This window comes from Aulonocara sp. 'chitande type north' Nkhata Bay, linkage group LG7, assembly GCF_057382095.1.
Source record: "Aulonocara sp. 'chitande type north' Nkhata Bay isolate Kocher_YH1m ecotype deep benthic linkage group LG7, A_spYH_male_GT1.1, whole genome shotgun sequence".
Lineage (NCBI taxonomy): Eukaryota > Metazoa > Chordata > Actinopteri > Cichliformes > Cichlidae > Aulonocara > Aulonocara sp. 'chitande type north' Nkhata Bay.
Genome location: NC_141350.1, coordinates 25980312 through 26004299, shown reverse-complemented (window position 1 = coordinate 26004299; position 23988 = coordinate 25980312). Strand labels below are relative to the sequence as shown.

At 42.3% G+C, this 23988-nt stretch overlaps 1 protein-coding gene across 1 annotated transcript; it reads left to right on the top strand.

The window, feature by feature from the left end:
* The first annotated feature begins 3737 nt into the window (after positions 1–3737).
* Positions 3738–23878, top strand: pard6a (par-6 family cell polarity regulator alpha). The gene is made up of 6 exons (XM_086299652.1): positions 3738–4131; positions 14666–14888; positions 20180–20469; positions 20751–20876; positions 21748–21947; positions 22263–23878. The coding sequence occupies exons 1-6, from the start codon at positions 4054–4056 to the stop codon at positions 22588–22590; spliced, it is 1245 nt and encodes a 414-aa protein (XP_086155778.1). The 5' UTR covers positions 3738–4053; the 3' UTR covers positions 22591–23878.
* The last annotated feature ends 110 nt before the right edge of the window (positions 23879–23988 follow it).

The following is a 23988-nucleotide window of genomic DNA, read 5'->3' as shown; positions in this document are numbered from 1 at the left end:
GGAAAGAGTGGAGTAAAAAAGAGTTGTGTAATTGAGCGGAAAAAAAGCAATAAAATCAGAAGTGTTTGCAGGTCAGATAAGATGTGTGTATTAGTAATCAGACAGGTTTCATGAGAGAAACATGGAAATGTAAAACTTAAAAGGAAAGAATAAAAATGAGCCACAAAGGAGAATACTTGTTACGTGGAATTGGGAAGAAAATGAAAAGCAGAGAGACATGAAATATGAAGGCATAAAGAAGAGCTTTGGATTAAGAGCAGTTGCAGGTCAGCTCACATAGCTGACATTCCTGATCACATGCACACTTTTATCTGGTTCAGTCTCACTCTGTCTCTCACTGAGCTCAGATTCATTAAACCTGACTCATCTGGTTTCCTGGGTGTGGCTGCAGGTTAATAGATGAAACACGTGGCACACTATAAATACCTTTCTTCTTTATTTCCATTAGGGTCTAATGGGAATAAAGAATAAAAGTTTGTGTTCTGCGTCCTGATCAGCTGTAGACCTTTGTGAATCAATCTCGTCTTCTGTACAGCACAGAATGTGTCCAGCTTGTCAAATTGACATAAATCTTCGATCACTAGCAGTGTGACTCTGAAGTGCTGTACTGTATGTTGGTAAGTTTTCTCCCCAACAAATAACAACAATGTTGATTCAGCGTTTTGCACCGCCAAAAGCACCTGCAGGTGCCTTTGGTTTCATTTTATAATACTGGACTTATTTTTCTACAAAGCTTTGAACTTTGAGAGTGTTTAAACAATAGAGAAAAGTGTGAAAATGTTCCTGCCTGTCTGAGAAAAGTGTATAAAGTGTGTAGTGAGGGGTTTTACAGCTTTAAAACATCTATAATAATTGTAAAAAGTAAAGTTGGCTACTTCACGGATTTCACCTATTGCAGGTTATTTTTGGAACGCAGCTCCCGCGATAAACGAGGGACCACTGTCTCCCAGAGCTTTTCAAGCTTTTGTACACAGACTACAGCATGAACCTTCTTGATACTTTCTTGTTTCCAATTTATTACCCCTCTATTACCAACCACTCTATAATAGCAACTTCTACTTATATTTTTTGTCTGACTCAAACCTGGGACAAAAATCATGATCTTTTGGTGTTCACAGTTTTAGTTTTTAATACTCATGCTATCTCCTGTGGGGCATATATATTTATATGAACTACATAACCATGATATCCTGCTTCAACAATCCTTCTGATCAACATGTTCCAACCATGACCCTTATTTGAATGACCCTAACTCATAGGCTAACATTAAAGCAAACCATAATGCTAAAGAAGTGGCAAGTTGGTGATGCACAGAAAACAAGAGAGGATTAGACATGTCTGTCCATCTCTCTGTCCATCTCTCTGTCCTTCTGAGCATTTCTGAGGTGTGGGTTGTCTACTAAATGCACATGCCAAAGTGTCCATGAGCAAGACACCGAACCAAATTAAAGGCTAAAGGGCAAACAGTCTCTTATATAAGCAGGGGCCCTGCCATGATACACACACACAAACACACTGGCCTAACTGGCTGGAGGCTTCCCATGATGCACTGTGTGTTTATATACGGCTCTGAATCTCATCATTGGTTATTATTAATGGTTATTAACATATATAATTATTAATTAGTTACTCTCACCAAAGCAGATGAATAATTGCTATGCTGATTCATGTAATGAATTTTTCCATTGCATTTTGTTTAAGACTTTACTGATTAGACAAAGCTTTACATTAATACTCACCAGAATCCCACCAGGTCACCCGTTGCTTCAATTCACACTAGGGAGACATCGGCGAAGTGTCCTTACTGTAGCCTTTGCTGTCAAATAGCATTCTCATCTGGTCCTACTTGGCAATCTGGAGAGATGCAGTGATGTCAAAAGCAGAACTTTTTTTCTCCGCTAGGTTACCAAACACAGTGTACAAGATCTCACTAATGGCTTCAGCCTTAATTGAGCTAGTTTTGGTGATTTACATATATTGTAGTTACAGTCTTCTTCACTCACTATAATTCTTTATCCTGTCTTCACAGGTAGCCCTATCTGTTAAAAGAGAGCTTTTCCTTCCCACTGTTGCCAAAGTGCTTGCTCGTAGAGGGTTATCTGATTGTTGGGATCTCTTTGTTTTCTCTGTATTATTGCAGGGTCTTTACCTTACAGTATAAAGGGCACTGAGGCAACTGCTGTTGTGATTTGCTTCTCTATAATCAAAATTGGATTGAATCCTTGTTGAATCACAAATCAACTGTGATTGACCACATTTTTTTTTGGAAAGATGAGTTCAGTTTCACTGCGACAGACTGGCGACCTGTCCAGGCTGTACCCCGCCTCTCGCCCTATGACAGCTGGGATAGGCTCCAGAAAAAGGATAAGCGGAAGCGAATGGATGGATGGATGGAGTTCAGTTTCATTAGCCACAGCCAGGCCTGATTATTGACAGAATTTTTGACAGACAAAATCACTTAAATAGAACCTATCCAACAAAGTAAAATAGTCTAAAATTCTGCTTTAATCCAAGGAAACAGCTGAGAAACAAAGTCACTGACATCTATTAGTCTGAACAGGGGGGATGAAGCCATTGCTAAGGCGTGGGTAACTATGGTTACAGCTGTTATCCACAAATGGAGAAAACTTGAACAATGGAGACATGCTGGACTTTTTGGAAAGTTTGAGTCCTGTTAAATCTGATATAAAACTAACATAGCTTTTCATGAAAAGAACATCATACTAACAGATAAACATGGTGGTGTGGTAGTGTGATGGTCTGGGGCTGCTCTGCTGCTTCAGGGCCTGGATGACTTGATGTAATTGATGAAGCATGAATTCTGCTCTCTACCAGCAAATCCTGAAGGAGAATGTTCATCCACCAGTTCATGAACTGAAGCACAAGCACATTTGGGTTATGCAGCAGGACAATGATCCACACACATATAGTAGGTCCACCTCTGAATGGCTCAAAAAACCAATGATCAAATGAATTAAATCAGACTGAGATGCTTTTTAACATGACCTCATGCTAGAAAACCATCCAACGTGGTTGAATTAAAACAATTCAACAAAAAAGAGGCCAAAACTCCTCCACAGCTATGTGAAAGACTCACTGCCAGTTACCACAAACACTTGATTGCAGTTCAGCTGCCAAGTGCAGCACACTCAGGTTTATGGGGGAGTTACTGTTTTGCATAGGGTCAGGTAGGTCTGGATAGCCTTCTTTGATTGAAAATCATGAAATCACAATTTAAACATTGCATTTTGAATGTTCTCATCTTTGTCTGATAGTAAAATGTGTTTGGTGATCTGAAACATGTACCCAATATGCATAAAACTATGCATATTTATAAAGGATGCAAATGCTTTGTCACAGCACTATTGTGCTCTAACATTATATGGTTGGAACATAACTTATGGTTGTTACAGCTGGTTGTCTAATACACTCTTTGTTTCTGTCTTGGTGTTTCCACACTGGTTAAAAGTGCGTTGTTTGCACTAGTTGAGTTTTTCTCTGAAATATAACATTTTATATTCACCAGGCTATCAGTATGATATAAGTAAAAGTGATTTGACATTAGAACACAGTATTATCCTTTCTGTCCTTGTGCCAGCAAAAGCAAAGGAGGAGTAATATGAATCTGTCCACTGGAGTATGGAGCAGCACACACACGCGCACGCACACACGGAAAGAGAGAGAGAGAGAGAGAGAGTAATAGACAGGTCATGTTGTGTTTTCTTCTTCCAGTATCACGTCCCGCCCCCTGTGTTCATCAGGAGGAGGGGTGGGGAGCAGAAGGGCGGGTTTCGCTGGTACCTCAGATCTCATACTGGATTTACCGGACTGCACCTGTGAGGAGCCGGGTTTGTTTCTGCGCGTCGGGAGGAACGAAAGGCGGGCCCGCAGCAGCACGGCAGCCAGGAGCCTGTCCGAGGACAACACCAATACCGCTGCAGCCCCTCAGCAGCTTTACGCTCGAGAGTAGAGGAGGGAGCTGCCAGGCTGTCAGACCTCCAGCGGATATTTTTACCCGCAGTGCCTCAGACAAGCAGCCGACCGAGGAGCACAATGTCCAGGCAACAGCAGCAGCAGCAGCAGCGGACTTCGTTCAGACTGTCGGACAACCTGGTGGAGGTCAAGAGCAAAGTAAGTGATGGGCTGCTGACTGATGCTGTTAGCGACGCAGGGTGTGCGTTATCAGGACCCCAGCCCTCCGCTCTTCTCATCCAGATCGTGATGTAACAAACACAAATATCTGGCCGCTGCAAATTCACGCGATATTTAGAAGAAACGAAATCCGACCGGGTTCAGCTGACAGCGGCCTGGCTGCTGCCGCCCGCAGCCCCCCCACCAACACCACCAACACCATCAACATCGTGTCAGCCTGCTCAGCCTCGATAATCCCAGTCCTGTGTTTAACTCGATCTCTCTCTCTCTCTCTCTCTCGATCTCTCTCTCTCTCTCTCTCTCTCTCTCTCTGTGTGTGTGTGTGTGTGTGTGTGTGTGTGTGTGTATAAGAACATGACAGAGGCGCTGAAAGACCTAAAAACAGAGAGGTTTGTTTCTATCCATCTATCATGAAACCACAGCCTGGTCACATGCTCTACATTAACCAGCCATTAGGAATCAATGGCTCATCCATAATGCATTATGGTCATAGGTACATTAAGAAGTCATGACATTAACATCTGATTGATTTGTGGTGGTGTGGTGCCAAGCTGTGTTGGCTTATTCTTTGGTGTTCACATTTTAGTTGTTTGTGAGGTTTAGCTTTTGTAATAAGAGAAATAATGAGAAATAAGCATACCGAACACATAAAATTACAGTGCGATTATTCTGTAATAGTAAGTGCTTTCATGAAGATGAAAACCAAAATATTTTTTAGGTGAAGCTGTGTCCGTAAACTCAAATATTGGCAGCATTTTCAATGTACTTTTTATTGCTAATGTTTGAAGAGCCTGAAAAATAGTTTAAAGATAAAACCTTCCACAGGCCCTTCAGCCGCCTCGCACAGACTGTAGACTGGTTTCACATGAAGAATGTGGACCAGTCCACGTATAGAAATATGTAGACTGAGTCAGTGCTCAAACCCACGCAGTTTTTTGTAGGTAGGAGGGGGTGTGTCAGAAACACCTGTGGTTCTGTAGAAGTCTGTGTCCTGTGACGTGCTTAAAGTCAAACAACATGAAGGGCAGTTTAGTAAATGAAGCTCCTGTTAGAGAATTCTGTGATTTCCTCTGCTTCACAGTCAGGTTTGTGCCGTGCTCATGACATCCGCCTGCAAACTGATCGCGTAGGGAACATTTTTAGCTTTACAATGGGATTTACTAACCAGTGGGTCATGTCACAGTGGCAATGTTCATCCTTTATAAGCAAGTTGTGTTTCCCATGATTATCCAAAGAAATTGACACTAGAATGGGCAACATAGCCTCAAAATGATATCCATTTTTTAAGGAAATCCAATAATATGAATTTGATGATGTTCTAAATGAACATTGTATCAGAGAGTGCAGCTTGCAGACAGCAGCACTGATTAGTGCAAAAAAAGAGGGAGATTTTCCTTTTATTCCAGTGTGCTACTGTCAGTGATGACACATTATAGTGCAGTAAGAGTGACAGCATTATATACAGTGACAAAGAGTGAGTCGAATGCTTAACTCTTTAGCAGTAACTGAAGTAACTCAACAGTTCAGTAACGCGGGACGGTGTTATCACCTATTAGAATCAGTACATGGTTTGGTTCTTATACAACACCTTTCTCCTCAGTTTCATCATTTACAACAGTTTCTACTGCTTGTCTCATTCACGCAGTCACACACACACACACATTCACCTAGTGCTTTTGTCTATCAGTCACACACTTACCCTCTGAAGAATGGATCAGTATCTTACCCACTGTCCAATCTCTGCTCTTCCTGTCATTCAGTTCAGTTCAGTTGTATTTATATAGCACCAACTCACAACAACTGTCAGCTCAAGATGACAGTTGTGATATGTCATTTGGTTGTATGGAGTATAACTAGCTGGTGGTCCAGTGATGATGGCTGAGTCATTTGTTTACTTTTGGGTCACACGTCACCAGCTGATCATATTTCCTGCTCATATGCCTTCATGGCCTTGCTGTACTGGCTGCTGTGTTTTTAACTCAACCGGTTTGTTGTTTACATTTTTAGTGGGAACAGTTTCGTGAATATTTTGCACAGTCTTTCAGCTTTACTCTGTGCTTTGCCATACAACCAGAACTTTTTACACCAGAGATGAGCTAATGAGCATCAGGGCTACAACTCCTGAGGACTTATTTCCATCATTCATTGCCTGATCTGGCCATTCAGGTTCATGAAGTGAGACGCTGTAGGAGAGGAAAGCAAGCCGGTACACTCCTGCATCTCCACCGCCTCCATACTCCACTACAGGGAACATAAGCTCATTGGGCAGTAAAATAGATGAACTCCAGCTATTGATGGGGAAAAACAGAGACTGCTCTAAATTGGCTGTTTTGTGTTTTATGGAAACTTGAGTGGATCTATACTGGACTCTGTGGTGCAGTTGGTAGAACTCCAACTCTTCAGAGCAGATTGCCACATGAAGTTCTTCGGCAAGACAAAGAATAGAATAGAATAGAATTCAACTTTATTGTCATTGCACATGCACAGGTACAGGGCAACGAAATGCAGTTTGCATCCATCCAGAAGTGCTTTAGTGATATAGATATATTACAATATATATTAGCAATAATATAGATATGTGAGTATATTACAGAAATGGGTCTATTATGGTATGTTATAATGTACACGGTATGAAGTATGTTGTGAATATTCTATAACTATAAGTATGTACAGGCTGTAGTGAGTACAAGCTATGTACAGGCTATGAACAGGATATAAATATGAAAAACTATACAGAATATGAAATAAATAACTTTACAGAATCTGGGATATACAGCTATACAGAAATGGGAACTATGCAAGTTGTAAACAGTTGTAGGATTAAAGATTATCGAATGTACAGAATGATTATTTACACAGAGCTATACAGTAGTGCAGTTAAGATAAGTGAGGGTGTAGATAGTTTCTACAGAGGCTATATAAAGTGCTAGTGGTTGTGAGTGGTGGTTCAGTCCATGTTATTATTGTGTTTGAGGGTACAGTTGTCCATTGTGTGTGTGTGTATGTTCAGTCCATGAGTTTAACGTGGGTCAGATGTCAGGAGGCAGAGTTCAGGAGTCTGACAGCTGTGGGGAAGAAGCTGTTCCGGTACCTGGTGGTCTTAGTCCGGAGGCTCCTGTGGCGCCTCCCAGAGGGCAGGAGGGTGAAGAGTCCATGTGATGGGTGACTGGGGTCTTTGATGATTTTCCCAGCCCTTTTCAGACACCGCTTCCTGTAGATGTCTTTTATGGCAGGAAGTGGTGCTCCGGCGATGCGCTGGGCAGTTTTCACGACCCTCTGCAACGCCTTCCGGTCCGAGGCAGAGCAGTTCCCGTACCAGACTGTTATACAGTTGGTCAGGATGCTCTCAATGGTGCAACGATAGAAGTTCACCAGGATGTCTGAGGACAGGTGGTTCTTCCTCAGAGTCCTCAAGAAGAAGAGGCGCTGGTGAGCCTTCTTGACCAGCTTGGAGCAGTTGGTCGTCCAGGTGAGATCCTCGGAGATGTGGACTCCCAGGAACTTGAAGCTGCTCACACGCTCCACAGCCGTCCCCTTAATGTGGATGGGTGGATGTGGGTCAGCATTCCTCCTGTAGTCCACGATGAGCTCCTTGGTCTTCTCGGTGTTAAGCAGCAGGTTGTTTGTGTCGCACCACTCAGCCAGACGATCCACCTCCTCCCTGTAGGCGGCCTCATCGTTGTCACTGATGAGGCCAATCACCGTGGTGTCATCTGCAAACTTAATGATGGTGTTGGAACCATCAGCAGGTCTGCAGTCGTGGGTGAAGAGGGAGTAGAGGAAAGGGCTCATCACACAGCCTTGTGGTACACCGGTGTTCATTGTGATGGTAGATGAGCAGCGGTTATCCAGCCGGACATGTTGGGGGCGGTTGGTCAGGAAGTCCAGTAACCATTTGCAGATGAGGGAACTGATACCCAGGTCTGTCAGTTTCCTGATGAGTTGTGAGGGGTGGATTGTATTGAATGCTGAACTGAAGTCTATAAACAGCATTCTGGCGTAGGTGTTGTTGTTGTCCAGGTGTGAGAGGACAGAGTGCATTGCGATGGAGACTGCATCCTCTGTGCTCCTGTTCCGGCGGTATGCGAATTGGTGGGGGTCCAGGGTGGGGGGGAGACAGGATTTGAAGTGTGCTAGGACCAGTCGCTCTAAGCACTTAGTGATGATGGGGGTGAGTGCTACTGGGCGGTAATCATTGAGGCAAGATGGGTTGGAGTTTTTGGGTATCGGGACGATGGAGGTGGATTTGAAGCAGGCCGGTACCACAGCGTGGGCCAAGGACAGATTGAATATGTCTGTGAGCACTCCTGCAAGCTCCCCAGAATACGCTCTGAGAACACGCCCGGGGATGCCATCAGGGCCTGCAGCCTTGTGGACATTGATCCTGCTCAGCACCGCTCCTACATCGGTGGGGGAGAGAGTCATAGGTTGGTGGTCTGGCGTCATGTCTGCTTTGGTTGTGGTTGTGGGGTTCCCTTGCTCAAAACGAGCATAAAAGTTGTTGAGCTCGTTGAGGAAGGAGACATCAGAGGATGCGGGGGAGGGTTTGGTGGTCCTGTAGTCTGTGATGGTCTGGAGTCCTTGCCACATGCGTCGGGGGTTGGAGTTGGAGAAGTGTTCTTCTACCTTCTTTTTGTAATGGTGTTTGGCTTTTTTGATGCCCTTCTTTAGATTAGCCCTGGCTGTACTGTAGGCGTGTGCATCTCCTGACCTAAAGGCAGTGTTGCGGGCCTTCAGGAGGAGACGAACATCCCGGTTCATCCAAGGCTTCTGGTTGGGGTACATGGTGATCTGTTTCTGGGTGGTGACACTGTCTGTGGTTTTGGAGATGTAATCCAGTACAGATGAGGCGTACTGGTCCAGGTCTGTGTGGGTGAACATATTCCAGTCTGTGTTTTTAAATCTGTCCTGGAGCACTGCGTCTGTCCCCTCTGGCCACACTTTAATTGTCCTCACAGCAGGTTTCACACGTTGGATGAGTGGTGAATACCGAGGTGTGAGGAACAGGGAGAGATGGTCCGATTGTCCAATGTGGGGGAGGGGTGTGGCTTTGTAGGCTCCAGCCAGGTTGGAATACACATGGTCTAAAGTCTTGTCTCCTCTGGTGTGGCAGGAGACATGTTGGTGGAATCTGGGGAGGACTGTCTTTAAATTGGTGTGGTTGAAGTCGCCAGCAACAATAAAAGCAGCCTCGGGGTGTTTATTCTGGTGTTTGTTAATGGCTGCAGAAAGTTCTTTCATGGCCAACCTAGCATTAGCGTCGGGGGGGATATACACGGCAGTGAGTATGATCGAAGTGAGTTCTCTGGGGAGATAATAAGGTCTGCATTTGACCATTAAAAACTCCGCATTAGGTGAGCAGTGACTCTCAGTAGTAGTGGAGTTCATGCACCAAGCATTGTTAATATAAATGCACAAACCTCCACCTCTGGTCTTGCCGGAGTCATCTGCTAGCCTGTCGGCTCGGTGTGTGTGGCGTCCTGCTAACTCGATAGCATTGTCCGGGCAGCTGTTGTTCAGCCATGTTTCAGTGAAAAACATGACATTTGAGTCCATAATCCGTCTGTTGTTAGTGATGGAGAGCCGTATCTCATCCATTTTGTTTGCCAGAGAACGGACATTGGCGAGAAAAATACTGGGTAAAGGCAGCCGGTGTGGTGTTAGCTTTAGCTTAGCCCGTAGCCCTCCGCGCCTACCTCGCCTTTGTTTACGATCTCGGCGCCGTCTGCGTGCACTTCCGCCCAGCCGGGGTGGAGGTATCTGGTTTTCTGCTTACAGTGGCTGGTGTAATGATGTGACTGTTATTCAGCAATACTGCTCCCCTCATCTGGACTCAAATGCTCATCCCTTCAGTAATTTCTCCATCTCCCTAGAAACCTCTCTCCCTACTTGAAAGAGATGTAAACAAACTCAAAACAGAACACCCAGAAAGCAGCAGGACCAGGCTCAGTGTCTCCATCCACCCTGAAGCCCTGTGCTGATCAGAGACATGTCATGTGCCAGCCTGCTTCCACAGGACTTATCATTCTTGTTCCATTTTTTAAAAAAAGGGATCACAAACCGACCTGTTGCTCTGACCTCTGTAGTCATGAAGAGTTTGACCGTCTGGTACTATCACATCTAAACTCTATCACTGTCCCCCTCCTGGATCCCCTGCAGTTCGCCTACAGAGCCAACAGGTCAGTAGGTGATGCTGTTAACATGGCACTGCACCTGGACTCTGCAGGAATTCATGCTAGGCTACTTTTGTGGACTTTGGTTGTGCTTTTAATATATTCATCCGTACTCTGCTGCAGGAAAAGCTCTCCCAGCTGAATGTGTCTGCTCCCACCTGCAGGTGGATCATTGACTTCCTGTCTTTCATTGCATCAGCACTGGTTCCCCTCAGGGCTCTGTCTTTACTTTTCTAATCTTCTTCTTGTATACCAACAGCTGCACCTCCAGACACCAGTCTGTAAACTCCCGAAGTTTGCAGATGACACCACCCTGTTGGGCTTATCTCATGTGGAGATGAGTCCGTCTATATGAGCGAGATTGACTGGTGACTTTGTGCAGTGACAACAACCTGGAGCTTAAATGTTGTGAAAACAGTGGAGATGACAGTGGAAACCAGACATCCCTCCCAAACATCAGCCTCCTCATCAAGAAGACACAACAGAGAAAATACAACCTGCAACGTCAGTGATGGTGCAGTTTTTCTCCATCAATGAATCTATTCTCACCTCCTCCATCACCGTGCTGCTGCCAAGGACAAATGCAGACTGCAGCATGTCATTCCCTCCACTGAGAAGGTGATTGGCAGCAATCTGCCTCCCTACAAGACTTGTAGACCTCCAGGACCTCTAGGACACCTCCAGGACTCTATGAAGTGGGGGGTCGGCATGGATCTTGCTTGCCTGTCTCAAACTGTTTGTGACACTGCCCTTTGGCAGGAGGCTGTGGTCCTTTAGAAACAACATGTCATGGCATGAGAACAGTTTTACACAATGACACAGCAACAAATTCCTCTTTTGTACAAAGTTGCCAATAAAAAGGAACAGATATAAATACATTATATTGCCAAAAGTATTCACCCATCCAAATTATTGAATTCAGGTGTTCTAATCACTTTCATGGCCACAGGTGTATAAACTAGAGAGATTTCTATGCTGAGCCTGGGACAGAATGGATGGAGAGCCAGTGCATAACATATTGTATTTTTCATTTGCACCTGTGTAAGAAAAAAAATGAAGAAAATTTTTGCTATTGTCATCAGAAAAAACAGAAAGAGCAGGTTAAGCAGGTGATATGATCATGGTAATGGTATCAAATAATAATGTTGGATTGTGCTGACTATTAAAAGCCAGCCTTGTAAAATAGACAGCTCTGTTTTCTTTGACCAGGGCTGATAGAACCAGGTGGTTGGTAGATTAGTTTTTACCTCCAACTCTAACAAGCTGAAGTTCAAAGATATAAAATTGTCCTGCATCCACTGCGATGCTAACTGGTGAAACACTCCAAACACTAATATTAGTTCTCCTCCTCCTCTGCCAGGGTCCCAGTACCCATCTGAACCAACCCCAGTGAGGCCTCTGTAGTCTGTCCTGCGCTACCAGGATTCAGTTCAGAATAAAAAAGTCAAACTTCATGAAACCAACAAAATCATTCAATGCAAATGATTTATTGGCTCCAGAATGACAGAGTGCCATCTGTAAAGTTGCACAATTATCAACAGCAGCAGCCAGCAGAGAAAGCGCAGGTTGACTCTAAGTCGTCAGTGAATGCTGAGGACTGCAGGATCAGAGACCAGCTGACAAGGAGAGACAGGGTGAAGCAGCCTGAGGTAGTACGACCCGGAGAATCAGTCTATAGATGAGAAGTTCCAGTCAGTGGGGCACGCAAGGGAACAAGTGGTCAGATGCATTGTCACTGAGCACAGCCTCAGTTTTCCTTGGATCCCAGCTTTTTTTCTGCTCAATCCCATCCAGGAAATAAGATAAGAGATAAGATAAGATAGAACTTTATTAATCCCTCGGGTGGGTTCCTCTGGGAAATTCGACTTCCAAAAAAAGCACAGCAACGACCGAAGTTACAGTTACAGAATTGTTATATATATATATATATACACACACACACACACACACACACACACACATATATAAATACAGAGACAAATATAAATAAAATATACAAAGGGGATAAATAGAATAAATAGGAATAAAAAATAAAAATACAAGTGAAATCATCTCCTTCTCATTTTCAAGCAATACAAAATGCTGCCACCAGAATACTTATGTTTTCTCCTAAGTCAGCTCATATTACTCCTGCTTTATACTCAACACCGGCTACTTATATACAGAGCACTAAATGGAAATGCAGCAATCTTTTATCTCAGAATGTGTTACTCGTGTGAGATTGGGGTGGGGATGGAGCCTTTCAGCCGGTGGCAAAAGAAATTTTGGATTTCTGAAGTCCCACTTTGACTTCATTTATCCAACTCTGTGGACTCATTCTTATTGTTTAATAACTTTCTTTATAATATTTTCTTTCATGCTGTGTTTGAACTTGGCTTTATATTCCTGTTAACTGTGCTTCCATTTTCCATTCAATCGTATTGTTATTATTCATAAGAACATGTGAGCACTTTATGCCAACACATATGTGAAAAGCACTTTAAAAATAACCTTATTGTTTTACTTAAACAAAGAGCACCAGTGTGACTCTTCTGTACCCCACTAATCCCTAAAACCTGATTACGGCCCTGAATGCAGCAACGTCAACATTTCCATATATCATATGACAGTACTGGTAAAGTAGCATGCCACCCTAGAGTCCAAGATACAGATGAATGCTCTGATAAAGCACACATTCTTCACACTGAGTACGCCCAGTATAGCTTTCAAGGCAAACATGCCAGTGAGAGGTCTAATACTCTGTGCTGTTAATTATAGAGCTAAAGGGAGGCACAGTATTTGTGTTAATATCCACCGGAAGAAGCATAATGTTGGGAGACAAAACAAAGTCAGCGTGAATCTCATTGTGTAATTACTGTTTGAAAGTTTCTGTTATAATATACAGTTGGGACAAAAATTAAACTCCAGAGTTTGAGTTTTAGGTCATGTCTCAGTTTTAATTAAACAATTTTTAAACATTTCTGCTTTCGCCAGGCATCACTAGTTCCAAACAGCACACAAACAGTACGTGCCTTGTCAGTACATCATGCAAGTTGGAGATGTCACGATACAGGAAGAGTGATAGAATGACATAATTTTTAAGATTTGTTACTACAGTACATAAAAATAACAAATATTCCATAATATTTGAAATATGTTTAAACTCCTGTACCAGTACTGTCCCTACAGTTCCCTGTGATTTTTCCTTGTTTGTGTTTCCATTCATGAAATGGGCACTGTACCTTTACATCCATATCAAAGGTGGTTACTGAGGATGGCCTTTATGAGGGGCTTGGATTTTAGCACTGAAATGAAACAAAATCTCAAATTTTACTGTCGGTGTTCACGTTAGCCTTATCTATGTAGATTAATTTACTTCTATACTATACTAATATAAAGCACTTTGAGGCGATTGTTGTGTGGTTTGGTGCTATATAAATAAAATGGAATTGAATCGATAATTAGGAATGCATTAAGAGGATCCCCTTTTTGATTTAACGCAATGCAGTCGCTGCTACTGAGAGAGAAGCTACAGGAAATGGCGGTAAACAGGTCCAGATAAATAGAGAGGGTTGTGTCAGGAAGGGCATCCGGCATAATATCTTTGGAAAATAAAACATGCAGATGATCAAGAATGAGCTTTCCATGTCAGATCAGTCGAACCCACAGCCTCCAGTGCTGTTGGCCATGAGGGTGCTGGTGGAAACTGTGCTTCTGCTGGCTGAAAACAAGGAGAAACAAAGGCAGGGTTGTGGAGGTGAACGCAGGGACTCTAAATGTAGGGACTATGACTGCTGAAGTGAGAGAGATGCTGATATGATGGTGAGAAGAAAGTTAGATATAGTGTGCATGCAGGAGACCAGGTGAAAGGAACCCAGGCCAGGGGCATTGGAGGTGGATGCAAGCTGTTCTCTCATAGTACAGATAGGAAGAGAATAGAGTGGGGGTCATGTTGAAGGAAGAGTTTGTGAACAGTGATCTGAAGTTGAAGAGTGTCAGACAGAATCATGACTCTGAAGCTGGAAATGAAACAGCCGATGTTGACTGTTGTCAGTGTGTATGCCCCACAGGTTGGATGTGAGGGAAGTGTCTAAAACTTTTCTAGATAGGTTTTAGTGACATCGCACTTTTTCTATGCTTAGAGGTGACATCGTATCAAAACTCTTAAGGACTACGGTCTTCAACAATGAATCCCAAAGTATGTTAAATAGGCTCAACAGGTTTTGTTATCCATTCCTAGTTAGTGGCTGTAGCGGTTAGCCACACTTAAAATGCTTAGTATTACATTTAGCTAAAATTGTAAACACAGATTGAGCCTCACTATTAAAAATCATTTGATGTGTGTTTGTTGCCTTCTACAGTTTGATGCAGAATATCGTCGTTTTGCTCTGAAGAGAAATGGTCCAGGGGGCTTCAAGGAGTTCTACCGCCTCCTCCAAACGATTCATCACATCCCTGGTGTTGATGTGCTACTAGGATATGCAGATGTACACGGGGACCTCCTTCCAATTAACAATGATGAAAATTACCACAAAGCCATTGCATCAGCCAATCCGCTGCTCCGCATTATTATAACCAAGAGAGGTAAGAGAAAAAATGAGGTAAAAATACATTTTTAGTTAATTAGGCTTGAAAAATTACTTTGCAAAGCAGTCTAAATGACAGATCTCAACATGTTATATGTCTTTCTACACATTGATCCTACAGTTATTTTAATGGCTTCCAAAGTATATTTCATGTCTTTTTAAAATGTTTTCGTCCCTCCAAGAGAATAACATCAATGATTCATTTACTAGTGGACGATCACATCCACCTGTCTATCCATTTTCTTCCGCTTATCTGGGGCCACGTTGTTGGGTCAGCAGCCTAAGCAGAGAAGCCCAGACCTCCCTGTCCGTAGCCATTTCCTCCAGCTTTTAATGGAGAACACCGAGGCGTTTCCAGGCCTGCCGTTACCCATCAGCTGCCTCTGAAGTCCCGTAAGCTAACCAAGCCCAACAGGACTCCTTCTGTAGCGTGTTGGCTCCCTTCACCTCGGTTATCCACTATCAAGTTCGGAGGTTACCACCATGACAGGCACCGGCCACCTTGCAGCTGCAGCTCAGTGCAGTAGCCTGTAGCCTCATGTGCAGCAATGGAGGTGTTGCACATGGTCCATTCGGACTCAATGTCCTTAGCCTCCTTCGGAATGCTGTTGAAGCTCCACCTGAAGTGGGAGTTTAAGATCTCGTGGACCGGGGGCCTTTGCCAGGCATTCCCAGCACACCCTCGCTATACATGAACAATCCCGTTGCTCTAATCAATCACTGCTTACCAGTTTTAAAGAATTTACAGAATCTGATAATTCTTGTCCGACAATTTAGGTCATGCACGCATTTTTCCTGAGCTTTTCCCGAGCTCACTTCACTGACTCCAGCTGGTTCTAAACAATTTATTCCAGTGCTGGCATTTAATCTGACTGCTTGTTAAATTTCATGTTAATTTTGAAATCATTTAATTGCTCAAAAGTACACTGAGGACTTATTTGTTACCCTTATGTGTCTGGATTTTACTTCACTGAATCGGCAGAGGTCAGCAAGCTCAGTATTCCCACTGAGAATGGCAGCTTCTTCCAATTTTAAATCTCTTTTTAAAGCATACAAATCAAGAATTAGTGAAAAATTGGCACTTCCAAAGCTCTGAACATAATCCACAGTAATGTATCCAAGTTTAAAAAGAGAACCACCCTTGTGACACTGACAACTATGACGTCACTAACCAGTTAAACTGGCTTCGTAGCACACACCTCTGGTAGCACATACTTTGTGCCCAAGACATAGCAAGAGTGAATAATTCAAGAAAGACAAAAATGTATCCTGTAATTTTACAGGTAGACTGTAATGTTAGTGAGCTTTATTGTTTACCCCTGAGACACTACATATGAAGCAGAAACACTTATTACACCTGCTGACAGTGGTGATGTTTATCCATCCATCATTATGGATTATGTGAGTGTTTTCTAATACACTGTACCATTGTTGTCTCCCAGTACACCTTTTCATGCTATGTCATAACTCAGGATGTGATGACATTAATGTGCTGCTTAGCAGCCTGCTAGAGATCGGAGTCACAGACAGCTGCCAGCAAATCAGATCAGCTCTATGGTCTGGGGAACTAAAAAGGAAGCGAGCTCAGGAAAACAAGGCCCTGGAAACACAGAGAGAGCAAACATGTGCACGTGCAATACGTTTGTTGAAATCTTATTGAGGAGGCTTGTATTCGCTTTGTTTACTCTTTTAAACTCTGCAGTCCAGAAATGATAAAATCCTGTAAATCCTACTGGAAAATCTTAAACCCATGCATTGCATTAGGAGTAGTGGCGTCACTAGAAAGGATTAGGACTTGAGTAAGGCAGCTAAAATCTATTCCCACAATCACTTATCTTTCATTCCTGAAGTGTAATCCCATTTATTCACTGCATCCACATGATTGGCAAAATTTGCACAGCTGAAGGATAGAGCAACAGGAAGATTAAGTGGTGACGATAGTTTGTTTTTAACTAACCAGGTCTGTCTCAAATAAGTTCAGTAAGGATCTCACATTTTTATTAGTAGTCTTTGTAGCAGCTCTGTTGCTCACTAGTGTCACTTGTAAGTATTCAGTGAAATGTGAAAGACTTCTAAATGACTGAAGACATCATCAAACCCTTTATGAAGGCAACAAGAAGTTCATTTTACACTGAAAACAGCAGATATGTGTTTCCTTTCCTACACGCTTCTCTCTCCACTTCAATTCCTCTTACTTGGCTACATTCATTTTGACCTTTACTACAGCTTGTCTTTGTGTGTTAGCACTGGTGTGCATTTGTGAGTATGTGTTTGTGAGTGAGGGATAGACAGGGGGATACCACAGGATAGAAACCCATCTGCTGCTTTAAGCCATTAGCCATGAGTGAGTTTATTTAACTTTTTGGAGCAAGATAATCTCACTCAGTTTATATGACTGATGTCTTTTGAGACTTCATCAGTCATACCAGATCCATGCAATGCCACTACTGTGTGTGTGTGTGTGTGTGCGTGCGTGCGTGCGCGCGCGCGTGCGTGCGTGCGTGTGTGTGTGTGTGTGTGTGTGTGTGTGTGTGCGTGTGTGTGTGTGTGTGTGTGAGAAAGAGAATTGTTGACTTGCACTTGTTGATTACTTTAACACATTAACACTGCAACAAAGTCTACATCGAGTAGACTTTGACACAACAAAGCAGTTATATGTATTTTAATCAGTAAGGTTCCATGTGAAGAATCAAAGTGACTACGGTCTTAGTAATACTGACAGAAGAGCAGTGTGTACCTTTGTGCTGCTCCACCCTGAGTATGTTGCTGAGGTGATTTATGATAACTAAGAGACAAAATACCTTTTTTCACATCACAATTTTGCATCTGATAAACTAAAATGATTCAAACTGGAAACTACTGAGACAGTACAACTTGTAACACGTGGCACAGAAATGTCATGTTCCACTGAGAGAAACACTAAGAAATGGAGCGGCGGTAAACAGACTAAGTAATCATGGTTGATGGGTTCAAAACACAAGAGCTTTGAAAAAAGTGTGTTTTAACAAATACAATTTAAACAAAATAACACAATAGATGCACCAGTTGTCTGATGCATTGTTTTAAATGTAAAACAGCGTCACAGTGATTACAGGAGCTTTTATCACAATTGAAAAAAAATTATACAGTTTCAGACCTAATAGTCTGCTTTTAAATAGGAGGTGAAGTAACAAAGCCCTTACAGAATGACGCTCCCCCTTTGTCTGCACTGTGCACAGGCCTGTTGTTGTCCTGCACTGCATATGGCCATATGGCACCCCCTTGGGCTCCAGATGGTGGGCCACTACAGAGTGAGGTCACACTAGAAAGAAACATACAAATGCTCATGACAGCTGCAGATAACAGGAACATGGTACATTAGGGACAGATATATGGGGCACTAAGACACAGACACAGATTTACTCTTTACGGCCATCCTGAATACCATTTCTGAGCTCTAAAGCTTATGATAGTAGTAAGCAGCAAGTATTTAAAGCTTTAGCCAGCAGAGAGGGGGAGGTTCATGTCTGATCTTATAGCTTTGATGTTGTCTGTCAATGTCACTCCACATACATGTTAGAGATCGTGGGTTCACTGTAATTTCAGCTATAGTGCGTGTTTTGTTGATTTAATTATGAGGTCATAGAGTGTTTTATAAAATGTGAAAAGATGAGCGAAGGCCCTGCAGCCAGAATGCCAAGACTACTGATTAATAAGCCTGGCTAGGCTAAAATTTTGGCAGAAAACAGTCACACAGGTCGTTTATGCCTGCTGTTACCATCATTAGCGGTCACGCTAGAACTGGACTGAAAATCAGTATCAGTACCAACAGGTCGGATGAATCCAAATATGAAATTTTTGGTTCGAATTGTCACCAGTTTTTACTGTATGGGGCGGGTCAAAAAATAAACAAAGATGAGATTCAGTAAAAAATGTGCAAAGTAAAGCTAGCATGTCACAGGTCTGCCATAAATATTTACAGTTATTTGAGACTGTGGTGGGGCAGTGATCATTCCTCACTGTTTCCTGTAGGAGCTGGTCTAAATGGGACACACTGGAATTTAACAACTTTGTATGAGGTTTAGCACATGTTTAACTTTTCTGAAAAAGACTATATTTTGTGTCCTTGTATATAACATACAAGAACACAAAATAATGATCAATACAGGTTGATCTATAGTGGTCCAAAAATAGCTTTTGCAAAATTAGAGGGATCTGATTGCATTATTTGTGCATTTAGAGAAGGCTTAACCATGTTTGTGTCTTCATGCTTTAGTCTGGCTCTGTATGCCTTGATAGGAAACATTATTTTTGTGCATTAACCATTAATGCTGCTTAATGCTGCTTCCCAATGACCTAATGTGTGCGTGCATGTGTACACACACACACACACACACACACACTGGCAGCCATACATTCCCATTAACCCTGTTTGACAGCTAATGTGCATCAGATGATGAGTTGTTTCTCCCTCTTCTCCATGCTTTTCTCTTTCCGTCATTCCGGTATAAGTTCAAAGATTTTATAGAACTGGGTAGAAGTTTTGAAAAATGTGAAAATTGTGAAAGTTTACATTTTTTGACATTTTAGTAGTTATTCTGCGTGTTACAACTGCTATCTGTATCTGTAGTTCAGTTAGCTAAAATGGCTGGTTTTATTCCTGACAAAATATGGATACAGACAGAATGGAACTGTGGGAAAAAATGATCTGAAGCTAGTAGTAATATTGTGTTCATATCTGAGACTGACAGTACACACAAGAAAGCTCTGATCTTTTGAATGTAGAAATTTTGGAATGAAAAGTTCAACTATCCAGTATCAAAGACTTGTGGAAATGAGCTTCTTCCGAAGGGTGGCTGGCCTCCCTTAGAGATCGGGTAAGTTCGGCCATCTGGGAGGGACTCAGAGTAGAGCAGCTGCTCCTCCACATTGAAAGGAGGTAGTTGAGGTGGTTCGGGCATCTAACAAAGATGCCTCCTGGGTGAGGTGTTCTGGGCATGTCCTACTGGGAAGAGGCCGCGGGGCAGACCCAGGACATGCTGGAGAGGTTATATCTCTCGGCCTCGGAGCACCCTGGTGTTCCCCTGGACAAGCTGGAGGAGGTGGCCAGGAAGAGGGAGGTCTGGGCTTCTCTTTTTAGGCTGCTGCCCCCGCGACCCAGCCCGAATAAGCAGAACAAGATGGATGGACTTTATTTTTTCCAATTATGGTGTAAATAATACACCGTAACTGTAAAGTTTAACACTTTAAAAGAATCACAAATCAGCAAGTAGCCATTAACAGTCTCCATTCTTTTGTGTCTTCTTAAAGAGGATGAACCTATCATTTTTGGCACCAACTCCCTTCAGAGGCGTAGAAAGGGGCTGGGCTTAACGAGCCTGCGTGCCACTGGCTCAGGCTCCACCCACTCAAAGGGCAGATCTGGCCTCATGATTGGACCGCCAAAGAACTTCAGACAGATTTCTTCAATCATCGATGTGGACATTTTGCCTGAGACACATCGACGGGTACGACTTCACAAGCATGGCACTCAAAAACCACTTGGGTTCTACATACGTGACGGCGTGAGCGTGCGGGTGACACCGCAGGGCGTAGAGAAGGTAAGGTTTGTTACTTTGCTTTTACCCTGCTTACAAGGCAGTATTCTGCCTTTAATGCTGACAAAATTGATGAATTATTTCCCTGTAATTCACCAATGATGTACCAATTGTGCAGTTATGATTGGGCCGGTAAGATACCCCCATCTCAAAATTTCTCTAAAAATATCAGCAAGTAGCACCTTCACGCAGACATAAAGACAAAAGTTATGAATATATGAATATCAGCTATAATAGCTAAAAGCTGTTGTCTCATATTTGTATCTTTCTTCTTGCTCCTGAAGGTTCCAGGGGTGTTCATATCTCGTCTTGTGCGTGGTGGGTTAGCAGAAAGCACTGGGCTGTTGGGTGTTAACGACGAGATCCTCGAGGTCAATGGCATCGATGTAGCAGGAAAATCTTTGGATCAGGTAAATGCCCTTCCAGGCTCAAAGAAAATTCAATATATACAGAAGATTCAGAATTAACTTGATCAAGATTCAAGTGTGCTTCTTTTTCATGAACAGTAAATGTACTTTGCCCATAAATTACAACACAGTCGCACTTGTGTGTGTCGTTTTTTTTTTCTTTATCCGTAGTGGATACAAGCTTACAAAGTAACAGTTCAAAAACAGCTTAGGAAGTAAAAGTAGTAGTAATGATTAGACCAGCGTTTGTATGTATCAAAGTAACGGGGTGTTAAGTCACTCTATATGCACTCATTAGAGCATTTTAATGATAATCAATCAGGGCTGGACTGGTAATCTGGCATACTGGTAGGCCAACACATTTTTGGGCCAATGGGTCAATTGAAGCGCTGCTGCGCACTGGCTTTACAAGCGCTGACAGCAGCCCATTCGGTCATTTTAATTACTGACAATGTATTGCCCAATCAAGTCTCTAAAAGCTACCGGGCCCTCCCATACTTACGCACACGCACCTTGTAGAATACAGTTTGGTAAAACAAATGGCTAATTTCACCATGGGCCGCTCTTAATGGCTAAAGTTTAGCTTTTAACTGTCACATGTTTCAGTGGAGTGCAAAAAAGAAACTTTTGTGTTACAGCAACATGATAAAGAGTAAAAATAGTAAAGTCTACAATAAATAACAAATAAACTAACAAATAAAGTAAGACTGGCATTGTGTGGAGAAGAGTGGAGTGCAAATTGCACAATATTATATTCATTAAAAAATAATATTATATGTTATATATAACATGTACACTTTAAATCTAAGAAAAACAGCTGCATTTTTCATCGCATCATTTAAGCCCTATTTGACTATCTCATCTGTCATTTTAGGTCACAGACATGATGGTGGCAAATAGTCACAACCTTATTGTGACCGTAAAGCCAGCTAACCAGAGGAACAATGTTACGCATCGTAGGAGTAAAACCTCCGTAGGTAACTCGGGTTCTCTGGGCTCAGTTGGATCTACAGGCTCTGCCGTGTCACATGACTCACAAAGCCCCGCCTCTCTGAGCAATCCCATCACTGCAAGGTTTGTCATGCATACTATCTTTTTTTGGGCCTGCTAATGAACAGAAAGAATGGGGACTGTGGCAGCACTGGCATACATCATATCTGTTAAAGGAGAAAAAGAAAAAGAAGTTTGTGCTTAAACGTTTAATGAAATGAAACTTCATTGAAACTGTTGTTTTGAAATAATAATGAGAATCATGAATTTTAGAAAAATGCAGTCAAAGCTAGCTGAATTCTCAACTTTATTCACAAGTTGCCAATAGGAACGGACACGTGCAGTTTATATTGCATTCACTTTTTTCTTAATCATTTGGCATGTCTTTTGTTACCATAGCAACAGCATTGCTGAGGGTGACAGTGATGATGGTGGTGATGATGATGATGAAGGTGACCTCATTCTGGAGAATGACTGCCTGACACCCTACGACTCCCACCGGGTCACTAACAGCACCACTATGCCCGACAGAGACTCACTTAGCAATGGGCCACATAGCTACACCGTGGGTAGGCCCCTCCCACAGAGTGTCTCATTGCCCAGTAATGTCGGAGCATCCCTGAGAGACAGCGCCATGATGATCTCCAGCCACAACGGAAACTCCACCCACACAACTAGTAGTAGTGAGGAGAGCATGAGAGAAGATAGCAACGTAACAGCACTGTAACCACGACAGCACTGTTCCATTGAGGACTATGAATGTTAGCGCAACAGTGCTGAAACCACGGCAAATACAGGTGGCTGTGGTCCTGTTAGATAACAGACTTCTAAAAGAGGAGGGAGTTGACGTATGAAGCACTGACAGGACCTCCGGAGGGACCATTCAGTCTTCTGCTAGTTTACACTTTACCTCTTTCCCGCCTTGGTGGATTGTTGGCTTTTACTGTATGAAGGCATAGGAACACTGTATACGATGCAACGTATGGCTGAAGTTTTCAGCTTTGTCAGGTTCTATAAACAACAGTAATTATATCATTTTTTAAAAAATGTTATATTATGGAAATGTTTAAATACCATAATGTATTAACAGATTAATATTGACCATTTAATTAAAAAAATTAAATAGTTATAAATCCTCTTGTAAAAGCCATAAGTCACTTTGATGTCAATGTATTTTAAAAAATGTCTTCAAACCTATAGTTGACTTTCATGTTTTATTTTTGCGGCACCACAAAAACCAGTGCAAGTAGCACTACGTCACTTTGGCATCTCTAACTGTGAAACTTTGTGTCTGTGTAGTAAACTTAATGCTTAGTGTGGCAAACATGGCGGATACACATGGAAGCTTCATGAAATGAAGCAAAGTGATTAAAGTTGTTTTAGCATTTGGGTAACTGGGTCTTAGACTGCCGACATCTCAGAATTACAGGTAGTTCTGGCTCCGCTTCTCTCCCTGCTGTAACTTTGTCAAAAGCTTTTAATACTTCAGGAAAAGCACAGCAGTAAATGAACAAAGGTAACATGTATTTTAACCCAATACTACTTACTTTACATTGATTACATTTAAATAAAAGTTTACTGTGATTTAAAGCAGAAGCATCAGTAAGTCAGTCTGTTTTATGAGTGGTTCTGACAGTACCCATTGTTCACAGCTGAAAGTCTTCAAACCCCTGCAGCATTTGAAGAACACAAATAAAATCCTGTTTCCTCACAATGGGAGTTGAGAAGTGATTTGCTAAAAGTATATTTATTACTCACCTCACCATTTACCGTTTGTGTCAATCTTTCCGAACTTCAAATTCCTACACAGCAAACTACAGGGAGTGCAGAATTATTAGGCAAGTTGTATTTTTGAGGAATAATTTTATTATTGAACAACAACCATGTTCTCAATGAACCCAAAAAACTCATTAATATCAAAGCTGAATGTTTTTGGAAGTAGTTTTTAGTTTGTTTTTAGTTTTAGCTATTTTAGGGGAATATCTGTGTGTGCAGGTGACTATTATTGTGCATAATTATTAGGCAACTTAACAAAAAACAAATATATACCCATTTCAATCATTTATTTTTACCAGTGAAACCAATATAACATCTCCACATTCACAAATATACATTTCTGACATTC

Coding starts and splice junctions, on each gene's coding strand:
- pard6a (XM_086299652.1), top strand. CDS start 4,054: ATGTCCAGGCAACAGCAGCAGCAGCAGCAGCGGACTTCGTTCAGACTG. Junction 4,132..14,665: donor TGGTGGAGGTCAAGAGCAAA/GTAAGTGATGGG, acceptor TGCCTTCTACAG/TTTGATGCAGAATATCGTCG. Junction 20,470..20,750: donor CACCGCAGGGCGTAGAGAAG/GTAAGGTTTGTT, acceptor TTGCTCCTGAAG/GTTCCAGGGGTGTTCATATC.